Here is a 22,402-nt window from a genome sequence, read left to right as displayed (position 1 = left end):
TAACCATGTTGCCAATTTATAAGCAAAGGTCTTTCTTATTGGCGATGAAACGAGCATCTGAAATAGTCAAATATCTCCCAATGAGGCGCGTACAAGTGGTGATTTGGTAATCATGTTTTATATTGAAATGCAATACAAAAGAATTGCATTGGAGCAAAGATAATGTATTCTATTCATTCGTACCAATGGCAAGCTAATCTGATAATTGGTTGGGCCTATGCATGACTCGGGTTTATTTTACGAGGGTTGGTCAATAATATCCCGCAACCATTATTTATCTCCGCTCATGCATGACTTAGATGACTGTTACTTACGATCAATAAAGTTGTACCTTTGTCTTTTAAAACACACAACAATTAGTATCAGAGTACCTTTAATTACGTAATCTCATTTGCATAAAGTCATTGCCATATGTACATTGACAATTGTCAACATTGGCGGGAAATTTGAATTGTAGTTGAGGAACGTGTAATAAAAAGAAGCAGAAGTGAGGACCAAAGCAATCTACAAGCCCTTTTTTGGTATGAGGTAATCTGAGTATATTCAATTGATAATTGTGAAAGAAGAAATGTATCCGTCAACAGATCATGAAAGAGACTGTCTTTGAACTTCACCAAAAATAGGCCTTAACTACAAACAAAAATGGTGTGAAAATCAGGAGAAAAGAGCCCACACGGTAGAAGAAATAATCCAAATTTTCTCCAAAATAAAACAAAAAGAAATATGATTATTGGTATGGTATGAGAGATCATAGTTAGGACAATAGAATTTGTTGCAATAAAAATAGAAATATGCGCATGCGTTGATGGTACGCATGATTGAAAGTACCAAAAATGTATGAAAAAAGTAAAATTTCATCAAAAAAGCGCTAAAATATGACTAATACAAGGTTTGCGGAACAGTAGCTGGGTGAGTGAATTGCTATACCAAGTCTTATGCTAGAATTCTCGCTATTCGCAATAAGGGCGCCGCCAGCGGTTTGCGATAATCGTGATGTATCATGGGAAAAGGTCGACATCAAGTCCGCGCAATACGAATATTACCATGCTATTACATAGGAACACGTGACAATATTTTTTAGTTTGTCAAAATAAAGGTGTTACACGCGAATCGATACTCAATAATACTTAATAATGTGATTTGAAATGTGCACAATTAATTTTTCTCTATCGATTTGCGTGTAATACCGTTATATTGACAAACTAAAAAATATTGTCATGACGTGTTCCTATGTAATAGCATGGTAATATTCGTATTGCGCGGACTTGGATGTCGACCTTTTCCCATGATACATCACGATTTTCCCATGATACATCACGATTACATCGCAAACCGCTGGCGGCGCCCTTATTGCGAATAGCGAGAATTAGACATACCTTTCGAAATTCAAATTTCTTATTCAATCCAGAGCATCTCTATGGTGTGCTACTTTGACTACAAAAACATGACCTTTTGAAAACAAGGGTTGATTAAGAAAGAAATGTTTGTGATTTCGCCACTGGGATCTCCCTTTTTAATAATCAGTAGATACCCAATCAAACCAGGTACCATTTGTTAAATTTTGTCATCGATTAATCCTTGTATCTCTTATTATGTAAAGAACAATGGGTGATAAAGCCTACTCAAAATTGGAGATATTCAACACGACCTCTTTTCTTTAATAAAAATGGTATAGATCTAAAAAGAGTACAGCATCATTCCTATGTTATCGGTCTAAAAAGTTGCAAAAACCGTACTTTCCATACTTTTATTCTCGAGATATTTGGAATTATGTAACAATACCTCAATTTGGCGCGAGATTTCCTTGACTATTTTTCACCATAAATCAGGCAGTGCCCATACACATTTGTGTTTATGCTAATGTCATTACGTAATCAAGTATTCAGTATCGCTAATACATATTTGTTTTGAAAGACAAAAGTACAAACTTGTATTTAGCGTAAGTAACAGTCATCCAAGTCATGCATGAGCGGAGATACACCATAGTTGCGGGAACTTATTGACCAGTAAATGTTTATTTTTGCAGAGCTTATTTTTAGTCATGGATCATACTGATAAATTTCGCAAGGGAGGGAGGGAGGGAGGAGATACTTGAGACTGAACAAGTGAGAGTGGGAGGGGGTGAGGAAGAAAGAGAGGAGAGAGAGAGACGGAAAGGCTAGAAAGAGAAAGCTCGAGAGGAGAGAGTAGTAACCGGAGAGGGAGTGGTGAGCCTGATCATGGGGGGGGGTGGGGGGCGGAGGAAGCAAAATAGGGAGATAGACATTGATACGAGGGAAGGGCGACACTGTAGCCCTGCACAAGTGCAATGGGGCGCGACAGGCTCATAAGCGGACCTTTTGTGATTGAAGGGCTTATTTTCAACGTTATTACAGAAAAAAAGTGCACATTATCATTCGGATTGGCATGCATTTTGTCAAATTAATATAGATCAATTTAGCAATGCAAAGATGAGAGGGCGCTAGACCATTAAAAACATCGGTCTTGTCTCTCCCGCTTTTATTGACATAGGCATCTGACTCACCTGCCTCTATTGAAATAAGCTGATTGGTACTTCAAAGTTAACAATGAAGTCAGATTACAGTATACTTACTGAATCACTTGCGTTTTCGTATCTGAACAATAGACTTACGGAAACTGAAAAGATAAAAAGACCCTTAGGGTCTTTTTATCTTTTGTTTCCGTAAGTCTATCGAAAACGCAAGTGAGAGACAAGACCGGTGTTTTTAATGGTTTAGCGCCCTCTCGTTTTGACATTGCTAAATTGATCTACATTAATTTGACAAAATGCATGCCAATCCGAATGATAATGTCCACTTTTTTCTGTAAAAACGTTGAAAATAAGCCCTTAAATCTCAAAAGGTCCGCTTATGAGCCTGTCGCACACCAATGCACTTGTGCAGGGTCACAGTGTCGCCCTTCCCTCGTTTTGCTTCCTCCTGCCCCCCCCCCGTGATCAGTCTCCCCACTCCCTCCCCGCCCGGTCCCTACTCTCTCCTCTCGAGTTTTCTCTTTCTAGTCTTTCCGTTTCTCCTTCTCCTCTCTTTCTAACTCACCCCTCACACTCTCACTTGTTCAGTCTCAAGTATCTCCCTCCCTCCCTCCCCCTCCCTTGCGAAATTCATCAGTATGATCCATGACTGAAAAGAAGCTCTGCAAAAATAAACATTTAAAGTAAACCCGAGCCTTAAATATAGGCCCAACCAATTATCAGATTAGCTTGCCATTGCTACGAATGAATAGAATACATTATCTTTGCTCCAATGCAATTCTTTTGTATTGCATTTCAATATAAAACATGATTACCAAATCACCACTTGTACGCGCCTCATTGGGAGATATTTGACTAATTCAGACGCTCGTTTAATCGCCAATATGAAAGACTTTTGCTTATAACTTGGCAACATGGTTAGTATATATTTCAATGCAAGACAATTTTTACGAGCCACTTACGTCTAGGCGTAAGTGCATATACACCAAACACAAGTCAATTGAAGCCGTACAATTTACCGCGAATTTAGGACCGTAGACTCTTCTTTTGTCTAGATTAGCACCCAACCGCACATCGCAAGGTTTTATGTAAAAAATCAATATAACTTACCAAAACGAAAACTGAAATTCACGAGCTTCAAATGTTCAGTAGAAAAAAAGTAGAATAAAAGATTGGTCACACCTGGGAGACTACCACTTCAGAATAACAATGACTTACAAAAACTGATACGGATACGGAAACAGAAACTGAAAAGATAAAACGACGGTAAGTGTCATACTGCAGTTACTGTCCGTTTCCCTATACACAATACACAGTGCTCTTACCACTGACGCGTGACCCCTACAAATAGCGTACGTTAGAAGTATGGGGATTTGCCTAGTTAACGTCGCTGTGTGAAAAATAACCGGCCAATATTAAAAGTATTCTTCTAAAATTCTAGAAAATATAGTTTTGTAACATGTCCTAAATTTTTAGCTAATTTAGATGTTAGGAAATATTCGTACTTTGGTGTTTTAGTGTATGTTATAGGTAATAGTACATTGCCTAGTTAACGTCGCTGTGTGAAAAATAACCGGCCAATATTAAAAGTATTCTTCTAAAATTCTAGAAAATATAGTTTTGTAACATGTCCTAAATTTTTAGCTAATTTATATGTTTGGAAATATTCGTACTTTGGTATTTTAGGAAGGATATGTAAACGACAGATAACACCAAAAAATATGAAGAAATTATTTCCAAACCGTGTTAAGTCAACAATCATTATGTTGCTCATTTTCAAGAATGCTGGTTAACAAAAAGCAGACCATTGTCTCATTTCGTGAACAAAGGTCCACATACCATTGTTTCCTTGCGTTTCCTTTATAATCGGTTACCCAACTGAAGCTTTAATAATACCAGCTCATTGCGATACCGGACATATAAAACAGACACATGTGCACAACCAGAGAAGATCTGATTTAATCAGTTGAGCTGTTTTCAATGAGTATTATCTTGGTTTAATAGCTTTTAATGGGGTTTAAGTCATGCAAAGGTCGAAATGAATTCTACTGTAGACATGACTGCATCATGTTCTAAAATGGAATATTCTGTCGGTCCGTGCCACGTCACTTCCGGTTGATGACGCGACTCAAATTTGAGTGAAAACAAGTCCAAGTCCGATTTTTCGTTGATGATTTCTGTCATTGGTGTTGTATGTATATTTCGATCGCAAATAGTCAGTGGAATCAAACAAGTTTTTAAGTTTTCAGAGTGGAAGTTACTTACTTGATTTATTGTTTTATATAATGACAAACTGACAATTAAATTCTATGGTCGAGTGTCGAAATTGAATTTGGACTGGAGTGACAACATCGATAGTCTCCTTCACAGCTGGTTTCTGTCGTTGATTACAAACCGTGAGCCACGTGAAGCATGAGCCCAAGACTAGAAGCTGGACCGACAGAATAGGTACGGTACACACCGACATCGCCTGGCTAATAATTATTTGGTGCAGCAGAGACATTAAAACGAATACACGGGATCGATACACGTGAATTGCTATGCACGATTTTGATATCAGACGAAAATCTTCGGATACTGGGTTCGAAAATGATGAATATCTCCCGTAAATGAATTTTTCTCAAGAAACCAGATGTGGTCTCATACACTTGAAAATACGTGTTGAACAGATATTATAGTCGTTAGCGTGCGCTTTGAAAATTGGCCGTGCGATTTGAACTCGAAATTTCACCAAAACTATCAATTTTATATTGCGTTGGTCCTGTATATGGACTACAGCGCGCAGGCTATAGCGGCACTCACGATCACTCAAGTGGAGAGAGTATAACCATTGACCGCAATGTCGTATACCAGAGGATGTTTAAAGACATTCCCACAACCCAATGGGGTTTCTGACCTTGTATGTCTGGCTTTTGTACACATATGGTACAGTTGATCATGCCTTGCATTGGAATTGTGTGCAAATATCTGGTGTTTTCATCCTATTATTTAACATTCATAACATTGAGACTTAGGAATAAAATTAATGCAGTGGGACAATATGAATGTTTCCTGTAAGAAAATCAAATATCAGTCCTAAGTCTCAACTATTAGCTCGTTGGCTGCAGTTTTAAAATGACCATTTTGTGTGTGTGGCAATGGGGACTTTGCCTTTAAAATTAGGTTATATTGATCAAATTTCCCAATCATAGTGCATTGTAGGAATGCCTTTAAGCCTCCTCTGGTCGTATACAAGCTTGCTCACAGAGCGAAAAATCAATTACCCCGTCTTTTGTCAGTAGCCTTAGTCAGGTCACTTCGCTAATAATATGCATCTCATAAGGTCCGAATAAAATGACCTTTCGTGGCTGTGGATTCAACCTACCATGGCGATTTCTACTAGATGAAGATATCGGGGCGATGTCACTGTGCGGTATTAGAGTCATTATTCATTACAGTGTTCAGGATAATGACACATTGAAGAACTTTTTGAAACATCTCTTTATAAGTTTCTTTGCATAATCATTGTTTTATATGCTTTTGTGACAAGTTTGTAGTTCTTTAGTCCAAGTTCGTATATTTTTTGGAGTTCTATAAATAGTGCTATTGATTGATTGATTAATAATGATTGATTTGTTGATTCAGACAACGGTTCTATCATGATGCCTAGGGAAGGGTTTACGAATAGTTGTTGATCTTAGCTTCGCACGGGGCCGGTTATCTTGCACTTTCAGTCGATGGGTCTGGCTTCTTGTCTTGATGTACGAGCGTATGCTAATAATATTGGCAGCTCATATGCATATTACAAACTTGTTTGCAGGATTGCTAAGTTAGGTCAATATTGTCAGGAGAAATAGTTGCATACAAACATGCACGCTCAACCTCGGCGCTATAATTTTTGTAAAAGATTGCACATAGTGAATTACACAGAATGTTCATCAAGCATTCATACTTACCTTTTTTCTTACTCATTGTCTGATGGTCTCTTCTGTTACACCATCATCTTTTTATTGCGTCTCTCATTATGTGACCCGTCCAATTCCACTTTTTACCTGTCCTGCCTTTGAATGTTTGCACGTATTAAACGTAATGTTTCACATCATTTGGGGTTTGGCTGTCTTATACTTCACCTTGTTGTAAAGCTACATGGTGATTTAAAATGAACTGTACCCAACTTCACCATTTTTTTTATATATATTTGCGGAAATTATACATATAAAAAAAAACTATCATAGAAAGCAGTGATAAGTGCTCTGTAGTAGAAATGTTGAATTTTGATAATAAGTGGTTTCAGTCAAGTTATCATCCCATTTTTAGACCAACACACGGAACTATGTTTATCCGTGTTTTCTACCGCAGTAACAAAATGCAACTACCATGACTACGTAGGGCCTACATGTACAGCAAAACCAAGACAAATGTTATTTCGCATTATTAAATCAATAATATTGATATTCAATTACAATATCAGGTGTGCAAAGATTACATGTTAAATAATACATGAAGAACAAAGAATCCGTTGACTTGAAATTGTAGAGGGAAATTCAAACAAAAATGGTGCTGGTGCAATATCCATACACTCGAACGAGATACCTGATTTTTTTCACCAATAATAGAAAACATAGCCTATTACCCTATCACAGCTAGTAAAATAAAATTATTCAAATGTCGGTAAGTATTTAATTTTAATTTTATTTATATATTTATCAATTCATCTTATTTTCATTTTTAAATTCACAATTTATGTTGAACTGAAACTGTTTGAGGGCAGTTGAGTGAGCAAAATGCTGTAGAACAGACAGTTTGAATAAAATACTCATCCGTGTGCAACATCGTTTTTGGTGTGTTTTCTAAGAATGTAATTTTCTTCAAAACCATTAGAGGTAAAGACATGATTTTTTCACCAATAACAGGAAACATACTATCCAGTTACAGCTTGCAAATACAAATTATTTAAATGTCGGTAAGTATTTTATTTTAATTTTTGAAGTTGGGTACAGTTCATTTTAAATCACCCTGTATACTGGGAATGACAGCATTTCGGCAAGATTACTTGCCGAAAGCCAGGTTTTTTTTGTCACCTTGTTATCATCAATGAATGAATAAACCCTGTTGTTTTTAACACTGACAATGAATTAATTAGCGGCAAAAGCTTTTTAATTTGATTTTTCTTCCATTCTGTTACATACAGGTGACATCGATGAGGTTGAGCAGCAATGGAAAGAAGAGTTTGATAAATATAGAAACGAATATCTCGTCGATTGGAAGGCACAATTTAACAAGTACAAGGCTGCAAATTCTAATTAAGGCAACTTTCTACTGTATAATCAATGGAAGCTTACTGGTACCTTTAGTCTTTCGGCCTCTCTTTCTCAACTAGCAAAATAGATGGCATTTTGCTCATACCGCATGATGCAACGGCCGTATGTTAATATTAGTTTATGAGGATCCAACTAAAAACGCAACGATAAAATAATTGTTCCTGAAAAGAACAACGCGAACATTATTAAGTAAAACTGTTTTTGTAATTAGAATTCAAAACGTTAAGGTGGTATTACATCTCTTGATAAATTTGTGACTATTTTTGCACTAAAAATAATAACACACTGGTAACAAAAGTTATGTATGGATTAAGGAATCCAGTTACTACACTGGAATTTCAGTGACTCAAGACAAGCGGTACGTTATTTATGATTAGAAAAGCGGTACAGCTGGAATGTGCCTCATTTCTTAACATATGATGAACCACTTGTCTTGAATCACCGAAATTTCTATGAAGTAATTGGATTCCTTGCTCCTATAATATACATAACTTTTGTTACCAGTGTGTAGTTATTTTGTGCGAAAAATGCAAAATTAGTCACAAAATTTATCAGGGGGTGTATGTAGTACCACCTTAAAGCAACTTGCTAAAATGGGTAGAACCACTCTCCCACATAAGTACACACAGTATCTGCTGTAAATTCTGTGAGAACAAGGAAATACTACATTTCACCTTGGGAGTAGACCGAATTGAAAAACATTGCCTCCAATAAAGCACATTATTATGTTTTCAGGGTTATTATGAGTTAAGAAAACCTAATAATGATAATATTGGATGGCTTATTTCACATGATACCATAACATATCGGATTCGTCATACAAATATCGAACTCGCCGTTGGCTCGTCCGATATTTTTATGACTCATCCGATATGTTATGGTATCATGCTCAGCCATCCAATATTATATCAGTATCTGTCATGCTATTTCACTTGGATATACTACAAATTGCGAAGCTTGATTCAAAATCACTGGACTCCTAAAAGCCAAATGTCATGTATTTACAGCTATTCTCTATTTTTAGAGAAATAATGTTGTTTGTATTTTGATGTTTAGATCTCATATCTTGGGCAGGGCTCAGTGTCAGGTAAACGCGATGGGAGCGTGAGTTTTTATCGATTTTTTATCGATCTCATAATTATTCTTAGAGGTAGAATATTATCTTTCTCGTTTATCAATGTTTTGTATACGAAGAGCTTGTTTCCAAACCATGTTTAGTCCACAACCAGATGTTTCACATTTATTGTGATACAATCACAATCCCAATTAATTTGACAAGTTTGATATTAGCAACAATGAGTTGTACCACCAACAAGCCATTATTGACCACAACAATGCAGTTTAACAATATGCAGACTATACTGTTCTCAATTGGGAATCAAAGGCCTCACACAGTATTGTTACTGTCCATCCATCCACTGTTTGCATTGTAATGGTGCATCCTACTGAAATTACTATACCTATAGCATCACAACTCATTACAATATCGCACAGGTAAATTAGAAACATGTGTTTGTGGACTTAACATGGTTTGGAAATAAGCTCTTCAATTATGTATCCGGGTGTCGACATGTAGGGGGATGCTTATCTATGGTAGTGGGTGTGTAAGATATGGGTTGTACGGGTTCTTCATTTATGAATAAAGGTATTGTTTTTAGCCGCTGTCATGCATCTATCGTCTCATATAACACGTGTGAGATCATTATTTTAAGTAAAACAACGAGGCAATCAAATTAAATCCTAGGACTTAGATTCGATCAATCCCGTTATTGCTATGCACCTTTCGATTGGTTCGAATAGCGCATACGAATATCGCGTTGACACGAACGCGCCGAACCGACTGGTGTTATATCGTGTCATATTACACAGCTAAGAATTAATAAGATTGCAGGAACTTTCTGAAGTATTAAAGAATTTATTTTGAAGGATGGTATGATGCGAAATATGCGAGGTAGCAGAATGGATGTTACGAGTATTAAAAAGCTCTGTCATTGTTCCGGATGGTTATAGCCCATTTCGGTAAATCCCGATGGCCATTACGAAAGAAACCAGATGAGTCGTTGTTTCATCGATGCGCATATCATTCCGTATTGCCGTTTATTCTGTTCAATTTGCTTGTTTTAATCTTGAGATATGTTTAGTTAAAGACGAAAGGGTAAAATCACAACTGTGCCACTTTTACTATAGGGAAGGGGGCTTTACATATAACAGTGATAGCATCAAGTTTATCAAGAGTTCCTTCGTGAAATCAAAAGAATGCATCAATTACACAATACAATACTTTTTTGCCTACTGTTCTATCATGATGCAGGAATGATGATTCTCTTTTTCCACTTAAAGAGATTAAAAGATAAATATTTCACATTCTGCTATAAAAATGGATTTCACATTCTGCTGTTCTGCATGTGCATGCCAATGATTTTATCATGGTAAATACTGTTCTCTTAGTCACTTAAGACATGTTAAAAGACAAACAAATATTGCGCACTTATACATGTTATAGGTTAATGAACGCGTATTACTTGTTGGGAGAGATATTAGACAAAATAATGCACGCGTGCTGATGTTAATGCGTCAAATTCATGCGCCCCAAAAGGGGGAGTACATTGGCCGCATCAACATCAGCTATCATTGATTTACGTGTACAGCTCTCTTCCCTATAAAAGTGGCACAATTGTGATTTTACCCTTTCGTTGTTAAATAAACATATCTCGAAATTGGAACAAGCAAATTGAACAGAACAAACGGCATTTGAGAGCTACGACTGCGCCCGTGACGTAGATGTAAGCATTATGTCACAACTGTATTTTCTAATTGCCAACGAGGGCGCTTTTCACTTGCACAATTTTTTTGGACACAGGCTGTATATTATGAATCGAAACTTACCCGAGATCCATCAATTAGTTTTTCTGGTGAAAGATACTAGTACAAGAGTACGCTGCAAAATTATTCACAAAATATCCGAAATCATGCAAAAAATTCTTCGCGCTACAAAATTAACAGGAAATCAATCCACTCTATCGCAGCGTGAATTTCAACAGATTTTCTTTTCTTGCCTACCTCAGGGGTAATCGACGGCCAGCTAAAGATTGGTACCGGAAAAGATTACGACACGGTTCTGCCACCACTTATTATGAACGAAACTTACCCGAGATCCATCAATTAGTTATTCTGGTGAAAGACAGATTTCACACCATAATAGATGATCGATGGATTTCAAAGTTTCACGGAAAAAGACTCGCAGATACACGAAGAGAAATAGACGGATAACAAAATAAAACTTCACAATCTTTAATTCCGCATCATCATATATCAACAAAGTATCACAACATAGATTATGGATTGAGTACGCTTGCGGTGTGTCTCCTTCAAAAGCTGGCCATCAACTACCAAGAATTGTAGGCGAGCGTGATTGATGAGAGAAAGACCGCGGAGCGATAAATTTGAATAATTGATCAATCGAAAGAAAATAGCGCCATATTATAAGCTTAATTGCTCCACTCTCCGAGCCATGGCCCAAGCCTCTGAACCTCATGTCACAGGGCGGCAATTTGGCTACTTCCCCATTGAAAACTCGACGTTTTTGCCAAGATTTCGATTTTTTAATGAAAAATCGTTGGTTTTTTGTAGTCACAAAAATTTTTGAAGTAAGGTTTCTGTTTTCAAATAGGCTTTCAACTTTCATATCCCGTGCGTGGAGCACAAGTTGTTTGCACCGTCAGAACAGCCAGAAATTAACAGCGGAATTGCCGTGTATAAGCGCGAGAGTTTTTCATATGAAAGGACAATACTAAAAGCAAACCCATGGTACGGCGATGGGTTCATCAGTCTCCCCATGTCCTGTAGTTGATATTTTGACGTGGCGTGATTTCTGAACTCTGTGAATTTTTTGTTGCGACCCAGGCAGCAGTGGCATTTAAAGAAATTATTATACATGACCCATAATAGGTTGGGGGGCTGTACAATAATGAGCCCGGGTTAGGGTAAAATGGGGGAAGGCTAGACATTTTTGGCAAACCACAAAAGGCAGGCAAAGAATTTTTGAGGTCCAAGCGACGTTGTAGCACACATTTATGGGGTACGTTTGAAATGAAAAAAAAAATGTTTAGGAAAACTGTATGGAAATGTTGAAATATGCAAACTTTTTCTGCTCGCTATATAATACTCGCATTGTATATTGCCGTTTAAGGTTTTCAAATTGTGTCCCCAAATATTTGGCATGTGCAAAAGCGGGCAAAGATTTTTTTGGTAAGCGTAAGGGCAGTCATATGTTGGCAGGCTGAGAGGTCGGGGAAGGGCAGTCACTTTTTGGTACATCCGGGACTCATAAATATTGCACAGACCTATATATGTCAGTGTAACGCCATGTCATAAGCTGCCAACATTATTGTTTCAAAGTCCATTTGCAAATACAACGTAATTTCAACCTGATTTCAACGTCGAAATTGATTTTGACGTCGAAATTTCAACGTGATTTCAACGTAATTCAACGTCAGGTGTGCCCACTGGGTATGGAAAAGAAACTCGATGCGCTGTCCAGGTTTAGAAAATACGCTAGACATTAGCTGTGGAGAATTGGTACATGCCGGAGATATTCGAAGAGCTTCGCAGTCAGTTGATCTGCAAGGAATAATTGCACTTTTGCAGAATCAGAGGTATGTTCTTTGGAGAAATGAACCCTTGATTTCAATTTAACCGTTGATAGTTGAAGGTATAATCTTGATCATATTCTTTGTCCCAATTATACGCTAGGAATTGTATTAGGAATCAATGATAGAGATTCCAAACTTTCGGCTGCGCGTACAATTCCCACGAATAACGTTTTGTTCCGCATTTCTGGTGCCCCTTAATTAACTCCTCAATTGCTATTTTTGCCTCAATTATCAGAGAAAGGAAAATAAATTTCTTATTTTTGCGCCGCACCTACAGCTATGTACAAATCTTGCATAGTGAAAAAGCTAAGTAAAACATTGTGTTACAGACCGTGTATATAGATAATTAAAATTTAAAAGAAAGGGACATAGCAGGCAACTGCGGGCATATCTGTATGCAGTAAACAACAGTACAAAGTACAAATGTTGCCATGGCACCTTTGTTCCATAAACATTAAGGTATAGGACATTTTTTGTTTTTGCTATAGCCCACGAATGAAATGTATTTAATTATGTTTGTACTCACTCAGGTAGCATTGTGTGTGAATTTTACATCCGAACTAAGTGATTTTCTTTTTTTTATGGGCATTTTAGTGTCTAAAATGGCCCAAAATGAGGGTTTTTCAATATTGCCGTTCATATCTAATCGTCACCCCCATAGACTTTACATATAAAATAAAAAGGCTCATAAAATTTAATAGCACCAAGTTCGGATGTAAAATTCACACAAAATGCTTTTTGAGTGATTACAAATATAATTAAATACTTTTCATGTGGGGGCTATGTGGAATTCTTTTTAATGTATTCCTTGTACAATGAAATTTCACAATAAAATGTTCATTGCTTACAAAGGTGATGGTACCGAAAAACGAAATGAATAGGGTAGGGTGCGAATATGGACAAAAGTTTGAAAGGTTTGTTCAGGTCAATTAAGGGGAATAGTGGAATACCAGGGATTACAGCATCTCAGTAACCATATAACACAGCAACTTCATACTATCACCAGCTAGGAAGCATATGACAAGAAGTACTTTCCCATATTTTTTTTGCATATTAATTAGCTAATTTGCATATTTAATTAGCGTTAATGACATATTTTTTGAAAAAATGTAGCTCAACTTCTGAACATGCTACAAAGGTGGTTGAGGTGTCAAATTAAAGCTCTTTTGAAGTTCTGTGTTTTATATTTCTGTGTAATATATGACTAGTGACCCTTCTGCATTTTACTGAAACTGATAAAAAAGTGATTTCTTATCTGAACTCAAGTTCAGTCCAAAACATAGCCTAGGGTTTAAAGCTAATTCTGGCCAAATTTGAAGTCAATGGTGGTGTAGTTTTGCTTCCACATTTTTAAAAAAATGCATTTTCGGTAAAATATGAAATAGGAGAAAATCTACTTCAAAGTTATAATGTTGAAATATGAATATTAATTAGCTAATTAGCATAATGTTATGATTAGAAATTATTATTTTTACTGACATATCACTTGAACTTTATGCAACAACTTGTTCTGTTCCATTACATATATTTTGGCCTGTAAATAATTTCTATTAGTAAAGTAGGTAATGGGGATACGCATCCTGCACAAGAACAAATAAACACAATGGGGAACGATTGCTCGCTACGAGAGGAAACTGAATATATTAAATAAGAAAGATTGAACAGTTTACCAACCCAAAGTGTTACAATTAAACAAGACAACATATAAATACAAATCCCGACCGGCACACAACCCAACTTGAAAAAAAAAGCAAGGAAATGTTCCGGCGCGGGAATCGAACCCACGACCTTCCGATCTCTAGACGGACGCCTTATCCATTAGGCTACCAGCTCCCACAGATAAACGGTGGTTAAAACTGGGCCTAATGTTGGCAGTCGAGGTATACAATACACACAAACAAATATTACGCAAGTACACAAGTGAAGGAGATCATTACTGATGCTTAATCGTTTCCCCAGTATAATATAGAGGAATCCAAATACACGCATTCCTACACCTGACTAGCAGCCTTTAGTTGGGTCCCCGTCCGCTACAATGCATCCAAAATGTGTAATGATTCGGCCTTGGCGGAAATTTTAAACTGCATTCCATCACCCGTTTTACACCTTCCGCGAAAACACAGGTAGACAAAAGAAGTTTACAACACAATACAGTTCCAACAGTTGTGCAAATAAAGCCGCCTTACACCTAGAGAAGGTCGAGGAGGGTTAATAGAATAATACAATAGAGATAATTCCGCAGGTAATCCCGTCGCATCTATTCATAGATGTACAAATGGATGAACAAAAGGATGCGACAGGATTACCTCTATTGTATATTATTATTCTATTAACCCTCCTCGTCTTTGCATCTTCTCTAGGTGTTAGGCGGCTTTTATTTGCACAATCGGGTGCTCAAAACCCCAGGTTGGTGCTAGCGGGAAACCAAAGATGGCCGACCAAATCCTAACCATGACTTGGCTCGTTGGATTCGTCTATAAGTAAAGTAGGTAATGTGGATACGCATCCTGCACAAGAACAAATAAACACAATGGGGAACGATTGCTCGCTACGAGAGGAAACTGAATATATTAAATAAGAAAGATTGAACAGTGTACCAACCCAAAGTGTTACAATTAAACATGGAAGAAAGAGATGAGAAGGAACCACAACGACTTCGATCGGCCAAGTTTTAATCCGCTTATCTATTGACGCATGAAAAGAAAAGCTATCAATGGTACTTACTTTCATGTATGATCCATTTACCGCGATCGAAGCTTGGCAAAATCATTACTGGAAAAATTTTATAACAAACCCATCCACGAACAAACAAACGCTACCCAGAAGTAAGATTATGGAATTTCACTGATGCTCTGAACATGTATAGTAGCTTTGTTTTGGGATCTACAGTCAAACTGTTTTCTTGATCGTGTTGTGTAGAAAATGTCCTATAAAACATCGAAAAGGTAATCAAAATCGGCCGTTTTTTTGCTGAGTTTCATCTTTAGCAAATAAGGTCAGATTTTGGTGACTTTTTCGATGAAAAATAGATGTAAAATGTTCTTAATTAATGCACAATGTTCCGGTTGAGTCCGGTACATAAAACCTGTTTAATTTAATAGTTTTTATATGTATAATCGTAACTAGCTAACTCGTTTTAGTGCCAAAGACTGCCAACTCTGAGAAAAAAGTCATCAAAGTTCGGAAAAATTGGGCAAAATGGAAGAAAAAGATGTAGGCCATCAATGACCGATGATCACGTCACCAAAGAAAATCCTATAGGGTGCTTGCACGAAAGGTCATTAGTTCAAATCATCCTTCACACACGCTCCAGAAGACATGCAAATACATGGAATACAATACCAATCACCTATTTAACGCGGGGTATTGATCAAAGTAAATCCTCATGAATAACAATGTCAACTAAATGTCGGTAAAGGGAGTGGACAAAGTGAATGCGTTCGTTGTGGTTCCCTCTTATCTCTTTCTTCCATGAATTAAACAAGACAACATATAAATACAAATCCCGACCGGCACACAACCCAACTTGAAAAAAAAAGCAAGGGAATGTGCCGGCGCGGGAATCGAACCCACGACCTTCCGATCTCTAGACGGACGCCTTATCCATTAGGCTACCAGCTCCCACTGATAAACGGTGGTTAAAACTGGGTCTAATGTTGGCAGTCGAGGTATACAATACACACAAACAAATATTACGCAAGTACACAAGTGAAGGAGATCATTACTGATGCTTAATCGTTTCCCCAGTATAATATAAGTAAAGTAGGTAATGGGGATACGCATCCTGCACAAGAACATTAGAGACATTGCGATTTCCAAACGTAGACATCGGACGTACGTTGATCTATTCAAAACCACTCTCCTGTATCGAAGCGAGGTCACGTATTTAGCTATTTTTGAAGATATTCCACGTGCGAAATCGACGTAGATACATCGTTGATAATGTATAAAATTTGTCCATTTCACAATATGTTAAAGACAGTCAAAGATAATGAACATACGAAGGAAAGTCTAATTATTTTTATGATCTTTTTTTTGTAACAAATCATTATGATAAAGGTACAGCAATGTGTTAAAAATGGACTAAATTTAAACGCAATATTCATACGCAGAGATTGCCCATTGAAATGTGTGTGATACTTTGCGTACAAAAAATGACCTTGCGATTTCCCATTTTGGATTCCCAACGTAGAACAAAACGCAGATGCTACGTTGAATATGCTGATTTTACCTCATGTCTAAGTCCATGCAACGCGCCCAATTTTCAGGACGATAAAGTCTCATTTTGAAAGTAAAGTCATGGTGTATGGATGTAGTGATCTTTAATCTACCAACATATATGTTTTGGGGCAACTATAATATTTGAGGAGCACAAAAAACAATTAGGTTTAATCAGCATGTATGTAGGTCACAATTTTAGTCAAAATCAAAAGCGGCCTGTTTGAATCAGGCATAGACTCAGCTTACTGTTATCGGGACTGTTATTTTTTCCATCACTATGCCCTCTATCGACCTAGGTTAGAAGCTGTTAGATTAGATCAAATATTATAGTATTTATTTCAGCTTACTTGTTCTCCTTCGTGACGAATGAGCATAATCCAGTTTGGAACCGAGATAGTTAGGGGAAAAAGTTCACTTTGGTGACCACTCTCTGGCTAGTAAGGTTTGACGATTGATTCGACTTCTATGGACCATTTAGAAAAAAATAGCCACCATGTCCCTCTTCGCGAAAATCCCGGCATTTTTCGCTAGAGGCCAAAATCCAAAATGGCTGCCACCACCATTTTGAAAATTTAAGTTTTGAACCAGAGCACCTATAATCATGCACAAAGACTTTTTCGGATATGTCGAGTACAAGGATTCCGATTCTGACATTAGTTTGACATTATCATTTTCACCCAGGAAACCAAGATGGTGGCCGGCACCATCTTGACAAATTTAGTTTTGAACAAGAGGACCTTGAATCGTGTACAAAGACACTTTTTGGATAAGTCGACCACAAGGATTTCAAATTTGACATTACTTTGACATTATCATATTTGCCCAGAAATCCAAGATGGTGGCCGCCAGCGCCATCTTGAAAAAAAAGTTTTGAACCAGATTACCTAAAATCGTGTACAAAGACACTTTTTTTTTTAAGTCGACCCCAAGAAATCCGAATCTGACATTAATTTGACGTTACAAAATAATTTTTTGCCCAGAAATCCAAGATGGCCCCCCATTTGGTAGAGCGTAAATCTGTAAGGCGCCTTATCTGTGGTTTGAGTTTATCCTGGGTTTACGTTCAACCTGTGGCTAAGATGCTGACATTAACCGTTACAAAATATTTCGCAGTTCAAACCCGGATAAGGCATATAAACCCCAGATAATGCGCCGTAACCCCAGATAAGCGACGTAGACCTCAGATAAAGCAGTCTAAACCCCAAATAAGGCGCCTTAACCCCAAATAAGGAACATAAACCCCAGAAAAGGCATCTAAACCCCACATAAGGTGCCTTAACTCTAGATAAGGGTTGTTAACCCCAGATAGGGTCGTAAACCTCAGATAAGGCATCTAAACCCAAGATAAGGCGCCTTAACCCCAGATAAGAGACGTAAACTCAGATATGGCAGTCTAAACCCCAGATAAGGCGCCGTCTGGGGTTTACTTCTCTTATATTAGGTTTATGTTCCTTATTTATGGTTAAGGCGCCTTATTTGGGGTTGGGACTGGTTTATCTGAGGTGTACGTCCCTTATCTGGGGTTACGGCGCCTTATCGGGGGTTTAAACTGTCATATCTGAGTTTACGTCTCTTATCTGGGGTTAAGGCGCCTTATCTTGGGTTTAGATGTCTTATCTGAGGTTTGCGACCCTTATCTGGGATTAACGACCCGTATGTAGAGTTTGGGCACCTTATGTGGGGTTTAGATGCCTTATCTTAGGTTTATGTTCCTCATTTAGGGTTAAAGCGCCTTATTTGGGGGTTGGACTGCTTTATCGGTGGTCTACGTCCCTTATCTGGGGTTACGGCGCATTATCTGGGGTTTATATGCCTTATCTTGCGATATGCTAAGGTTAAGGCATCTTAGCCACAGGTAAGGAACGTAAACCCAGGATAAGGCCGTCTAAACCACAGGTTAGGCGCCTTATCCCTAGATAAGGGATGTAAACCCAAGATAAGGCAGTTTAAACCCCATATAAGGGACATGAACCCCAGATAAGGTGGAAATGACACATTTATGCTTCTGCTTTCATTCAAAAATCACATTTACGCTCTACCAAATGGGGGCCATCTTGGATTTCTGGGCAAAAATTATTTTGTAGCGTCAAATTAATGTCAGATTCGGATTTCTTGGGGTCGACTTACCGGAAAAAGTGTCTTTGTACACGATTTTAGGTAATCTGGTTCAAAACTTATTTTTTTCAAGATGGCGCCGGCGGCCACCATCTTGGATTTCTGGGTAAATATGAGTTCGTAATGTCAAAGTAATGTCAAATTTGAAATCCTTGTGGTCGACTTATCCAAAAAGTGTCTTTGTACACGATTCAAGGTCCTCTTGTTCAAAACTAAATTTTTCAAGATGGTGCCGGCCACCATCTTGGATTTCTGGGTGAAAATGATGCCGTAATGTCAATCTAATGTCAGAATCGGAATCCTTGTACTCGACATATCCGAAAAAGTGTCTTTGTGCATGATTATAGGTGCTCTGGTTCAAAACTTAAATTTTCAAAATGGTGGTGGCGGCCATTTTGGATTTTGGCCTCTAGCGAAAAATGCCGGGATTTTCGCGAGGGACATGGTGGCTATTTTTTTTTCTAAATGGTCCATAGAAGTCGAATCAATCGTCAAACCTTACTAGCCAGAGAGTGGTCACCAAAGTGAACTTTTTCCCCTAACTAAGACTAGCAATATTTAACATCGTATTAACGTACGTAAAAACGTACGCGAAAACGTACGTTCCACGTGCTGCGTTTAGAAAATCACAATGTCTCTATTATTTAATATATTCAGTTTCCTCTCATTTGTGTTTATTTGTTCTTGTGCAGGATGCGTATCAGAGACTTCAGGAGCTTCTCACGTAGCTTGTCCTCTTCAAAGCCTGTGGTTGTTTTCCGGATGAATAGGGCTCGGGGGGGGGTGTGAGGCAAGAACATGACAAACCAAGCCAACCTGCACAGCACAGTCTCTAGTCCAAAAGTAGTCGTTTGAATTTGTTTCTTAGCTCACCTGTAATGGGTTTGAGCACTCTATAATTCCAAAGTTAGTCACTTGTAAAGTAAACTTGTTATTTTACGCCCCCGCTATTTTTATTGGTTGGGCACTCTCGACTACTTTTGGAGTAGAGACTGTGCTGGTTGGCTTGGTTTGTTCATGTCATGTTCTTGACACCACAGAATGTATATACATGTATAAACATATATGTTAAGTTGAAATCATGACAAATTATCATTCTGATGATCGGTATACCCAATGATCGTAAGTGAGGATATTCCGTGAAACTATTAGTAACGGTTGCCTTACCAGAGGTCTATGCTTTGAATTTGTTTCCTTTAATATTATATATTTGGCTTGTTTTGTGCATTCACCTTTCAGTTCAACATGGTTCAGGTTTTGTATTTCGCTCTGCTGATAGTTGCAGCCTACGCTCAACCGAATCCAGTAGAAACAATCAGGACAGGACGAATCATGGGAAAGCGCATTACTGTAAATGGTAGTACAGAAGTAGACGCTTTCCTCGGCATTCCTTTTGCGGAACCCATCTTTGGAGAAAGAAGGTTTAAACATCCTGTAGCGAAGGCACCGTGGACCGATGTATTCAATGCTACTGAGTATGGGCATGGATGTTGGCAACCACCCGACCCTATGATTCCAGTCCCCTTGAGCGATGACTGCTTGAATCTTAATGTCTGGGTTCCCTATCCTAGGCCACAGAATTGTGCAGTATTAGTTTATATTCACGGAGGCGGATATGTGATTGGGGCTAGCTCGTTGTCTATTTATGATGGAAAATATTTGGCAGCATTTGAACAAATGATTGTTGTGTCAATGAATTACAGAGTAGGAGCATTTGGATTTTTAGCGACTGGAGATTCGAGTGCACCGGGAAATCAAGGACTTTACGATCAAGTCATGGCATTACAGTGGGTACAAGATAACATCGCTACCTTTGGAGGCGATCCGACTCAGGTCACGATTTTTGGGCAGAGCGCAGGCGGCGCAAGCGTTTCTCCATTTGCTCTCGCCAGTTTCCCAATCGCTTTTTCAGCGTGCGGGAATCCAAAGCGCTGGTATTACAGCACCTTGGAATTATATTACTCAAGAGGTAGCTTTAGAACGTGCCAAGATCCTTGCACAGTCTGTAGGATGTTTGAAAGACACAAATGGTAATGTACAAGATATTCCAGATATGATTAAATGTCTGCAGGACGTTGATGCAAACGATTTGTGGGCTACAACTCCGTGGTTTGAAAACTTCTTAGATTTTTTCTATGTACCGGTGTATGACGGAATCTTTCTTCCTGAAGATCCCGCTGATGCTCAAGATCAAGGCAGCTTTAAGCAGTGTGAGATGATTGTTGGAAGTGTCACCAATGAAGGCAACAGCTTCCTTTTTATGTACGGAGTTCCTGGATTCACTGAAGGCGGAGAAAGTCTTCTTGATTACGAAGGTTATATTGAAGCGCTGAGGTACACTTTTCCGAAATTCCATTCCTTTGGGTTAGAGGCCATCGCATTTCAGTATAGACCCTGGAAAACACCTAATAATCAAAGCCTTCTCAGGGATGCAATAGATCTTGCAGTTGGAGACTACAATTTCATTTGCCCATCAGTCGAGGTGGCTAAAGCGTATGCCAGAGAGGGTAATCAGGTCTACTATTACCGGTTTGAAGAGCGTCCGTCTAACAGTCCATATCCAGAATGGACGGGTGTTAACCATGGTGATGATTTCCCCTATACCTTTGGCATTCCTCTAGACCCGTCATTTGGTTACAGCAGTAGGGAGGGAGAACTGAGTAGGAAGTTGATGAGTTTCTGGGCAAATTTTGCCAGAACTGGGTAAGTTACGGTATAATACGTTGCACTTCTTGATTAGGATTTGTGCATACTGATAAATACGTACTATAAAGTTACAATAAACCGTCCCTCTATACAACATTCTAAGTTTCCCTTAAAACCTTTTAGAATAAAGCGAAAAGTTTTTACAAAATTAAATATAAAAGTTTTTATTGGTAGTTTCTTTTGTTTTACACCCTTGGTCCAATGAACAATTAACACACATAGCTGTGTTCGACCACAGTGGTTAATTGAGTGAGAAAAGGTACCGTTTTGAAAGTTGTGCTTGGGTCCATTCAACTTTCACAAAGCATACAGAATATATTTGAATGGGTCAGGCCTACTGACTTGTGTGAGAGTTGAAATAATGCATGTACCAAAGTGCAACTTTCAAAACTGCATCTTTTCTTACATAATAACCCATTGTGACCGAACGCAATGATACGTGTGGTATTGTACATTAGAGCAGTTTTGTCAAACAGAATGTGCCACCAATATCTATATATTATAATCTTTAAATTTTTTAAAAGACTTTTTGATTTATTCTAAAAAAGTCTTAGGTGAGACCATTTGGTCTCAGGTGAGACACGTGGAGCCATAATTATACCCGAATCGTTGAGCACGGGGAACGACCAAAACAAAACGGCTTTCCGGTAATGCCGCCCTCTATAGTCGGCATGATAGAATTACAAAGGGAGGTTGTTTATAAGTAACTGAGGAATGGAAACTCGCATCGATATTATTCTCATTTATTTTTGAGAATACGCCTAAATCTCGATCCACCGAGTCGTAGGGATTAGGTGTGAAGGATTGAAATAATGATAGTTTGTTTATTTAAAAACGTTTTAAAACACATTGTTTTGATTTCTTGCTTTTAATTATTTATAATACTGGAATTATCTTTGCTCGCTGTGCTTTCACAC

At 38.0% G+C, this 22,402-nt stretch overlaps 1 protein-coding gene, 2 non-coding genes and 1 pseudogene across 3 annotated transcripts; 2 read left to right on the top strand and 2 right to left on the bottom strand.

Annotated features, from left to right (window-relative positions):
* LOC140137423 (cholinesterase 1-like) overlaps window positions 1-7,875 on the top strand; it is a 33,497-nt pseudogene extending 25,622 nt beyond the window's left edge.
* Window positions 7,876-14,202: 6,327 nt separating this feature from the next.
* On the bottom strand, window positions 14,203-14,274 carry Trnas-aga (transfer RNA serine (anticodon AGA)). Its single transcript has one exon. It is a non-coding gene; the product is annotated as a tRNA-Ser (tRNA).
* Window positions 14,275-15,990: 1,716 nt separating this feature from the next.
* Window positions 15,991-16,064, bottom strand: Trnas-aga (transfer RNA serine (anticodon AGA)). The gene has a single exon. It is a non-coding gene; the product is annotated as a tRNA-Ser (tRNA).
* Window positions 16,065-20,024: 3,960 nt separating this feature from the next.
* On the top strand, window positions 20,025-21,486 carry LOC140137031 (cholinesterase 1-like). Its single transcript, XM_072158691.1, is given in 2 exon segments — window positions 20,025-20,650; window positions 20,652-21,486. Coding segments are annotated over 2 exon segments (1,461 nt in total).
* Window positions 21,487-22,402: the final 916 nt, after the last annotated feature.

The sequence above is a fragment of the Amphiura filiformis genome, chromosome 17 (assembly GCF_039555335.1).
Source record: "Amphiura filiformis chromosome 17, Afil_fr2py, whole genome shotgun sequence".
NCBI classification, from domain to species: domain Eukaryota; kingdom Metazoa; phylum Echinodermata; class Ophiuroidea; order Amphilepidida; family Amphiuridae; genus Amphiura; species Amphiura filiformis.
This window is presented reverse-complemented; position numbering and strand designations above follow the sequence as displayed.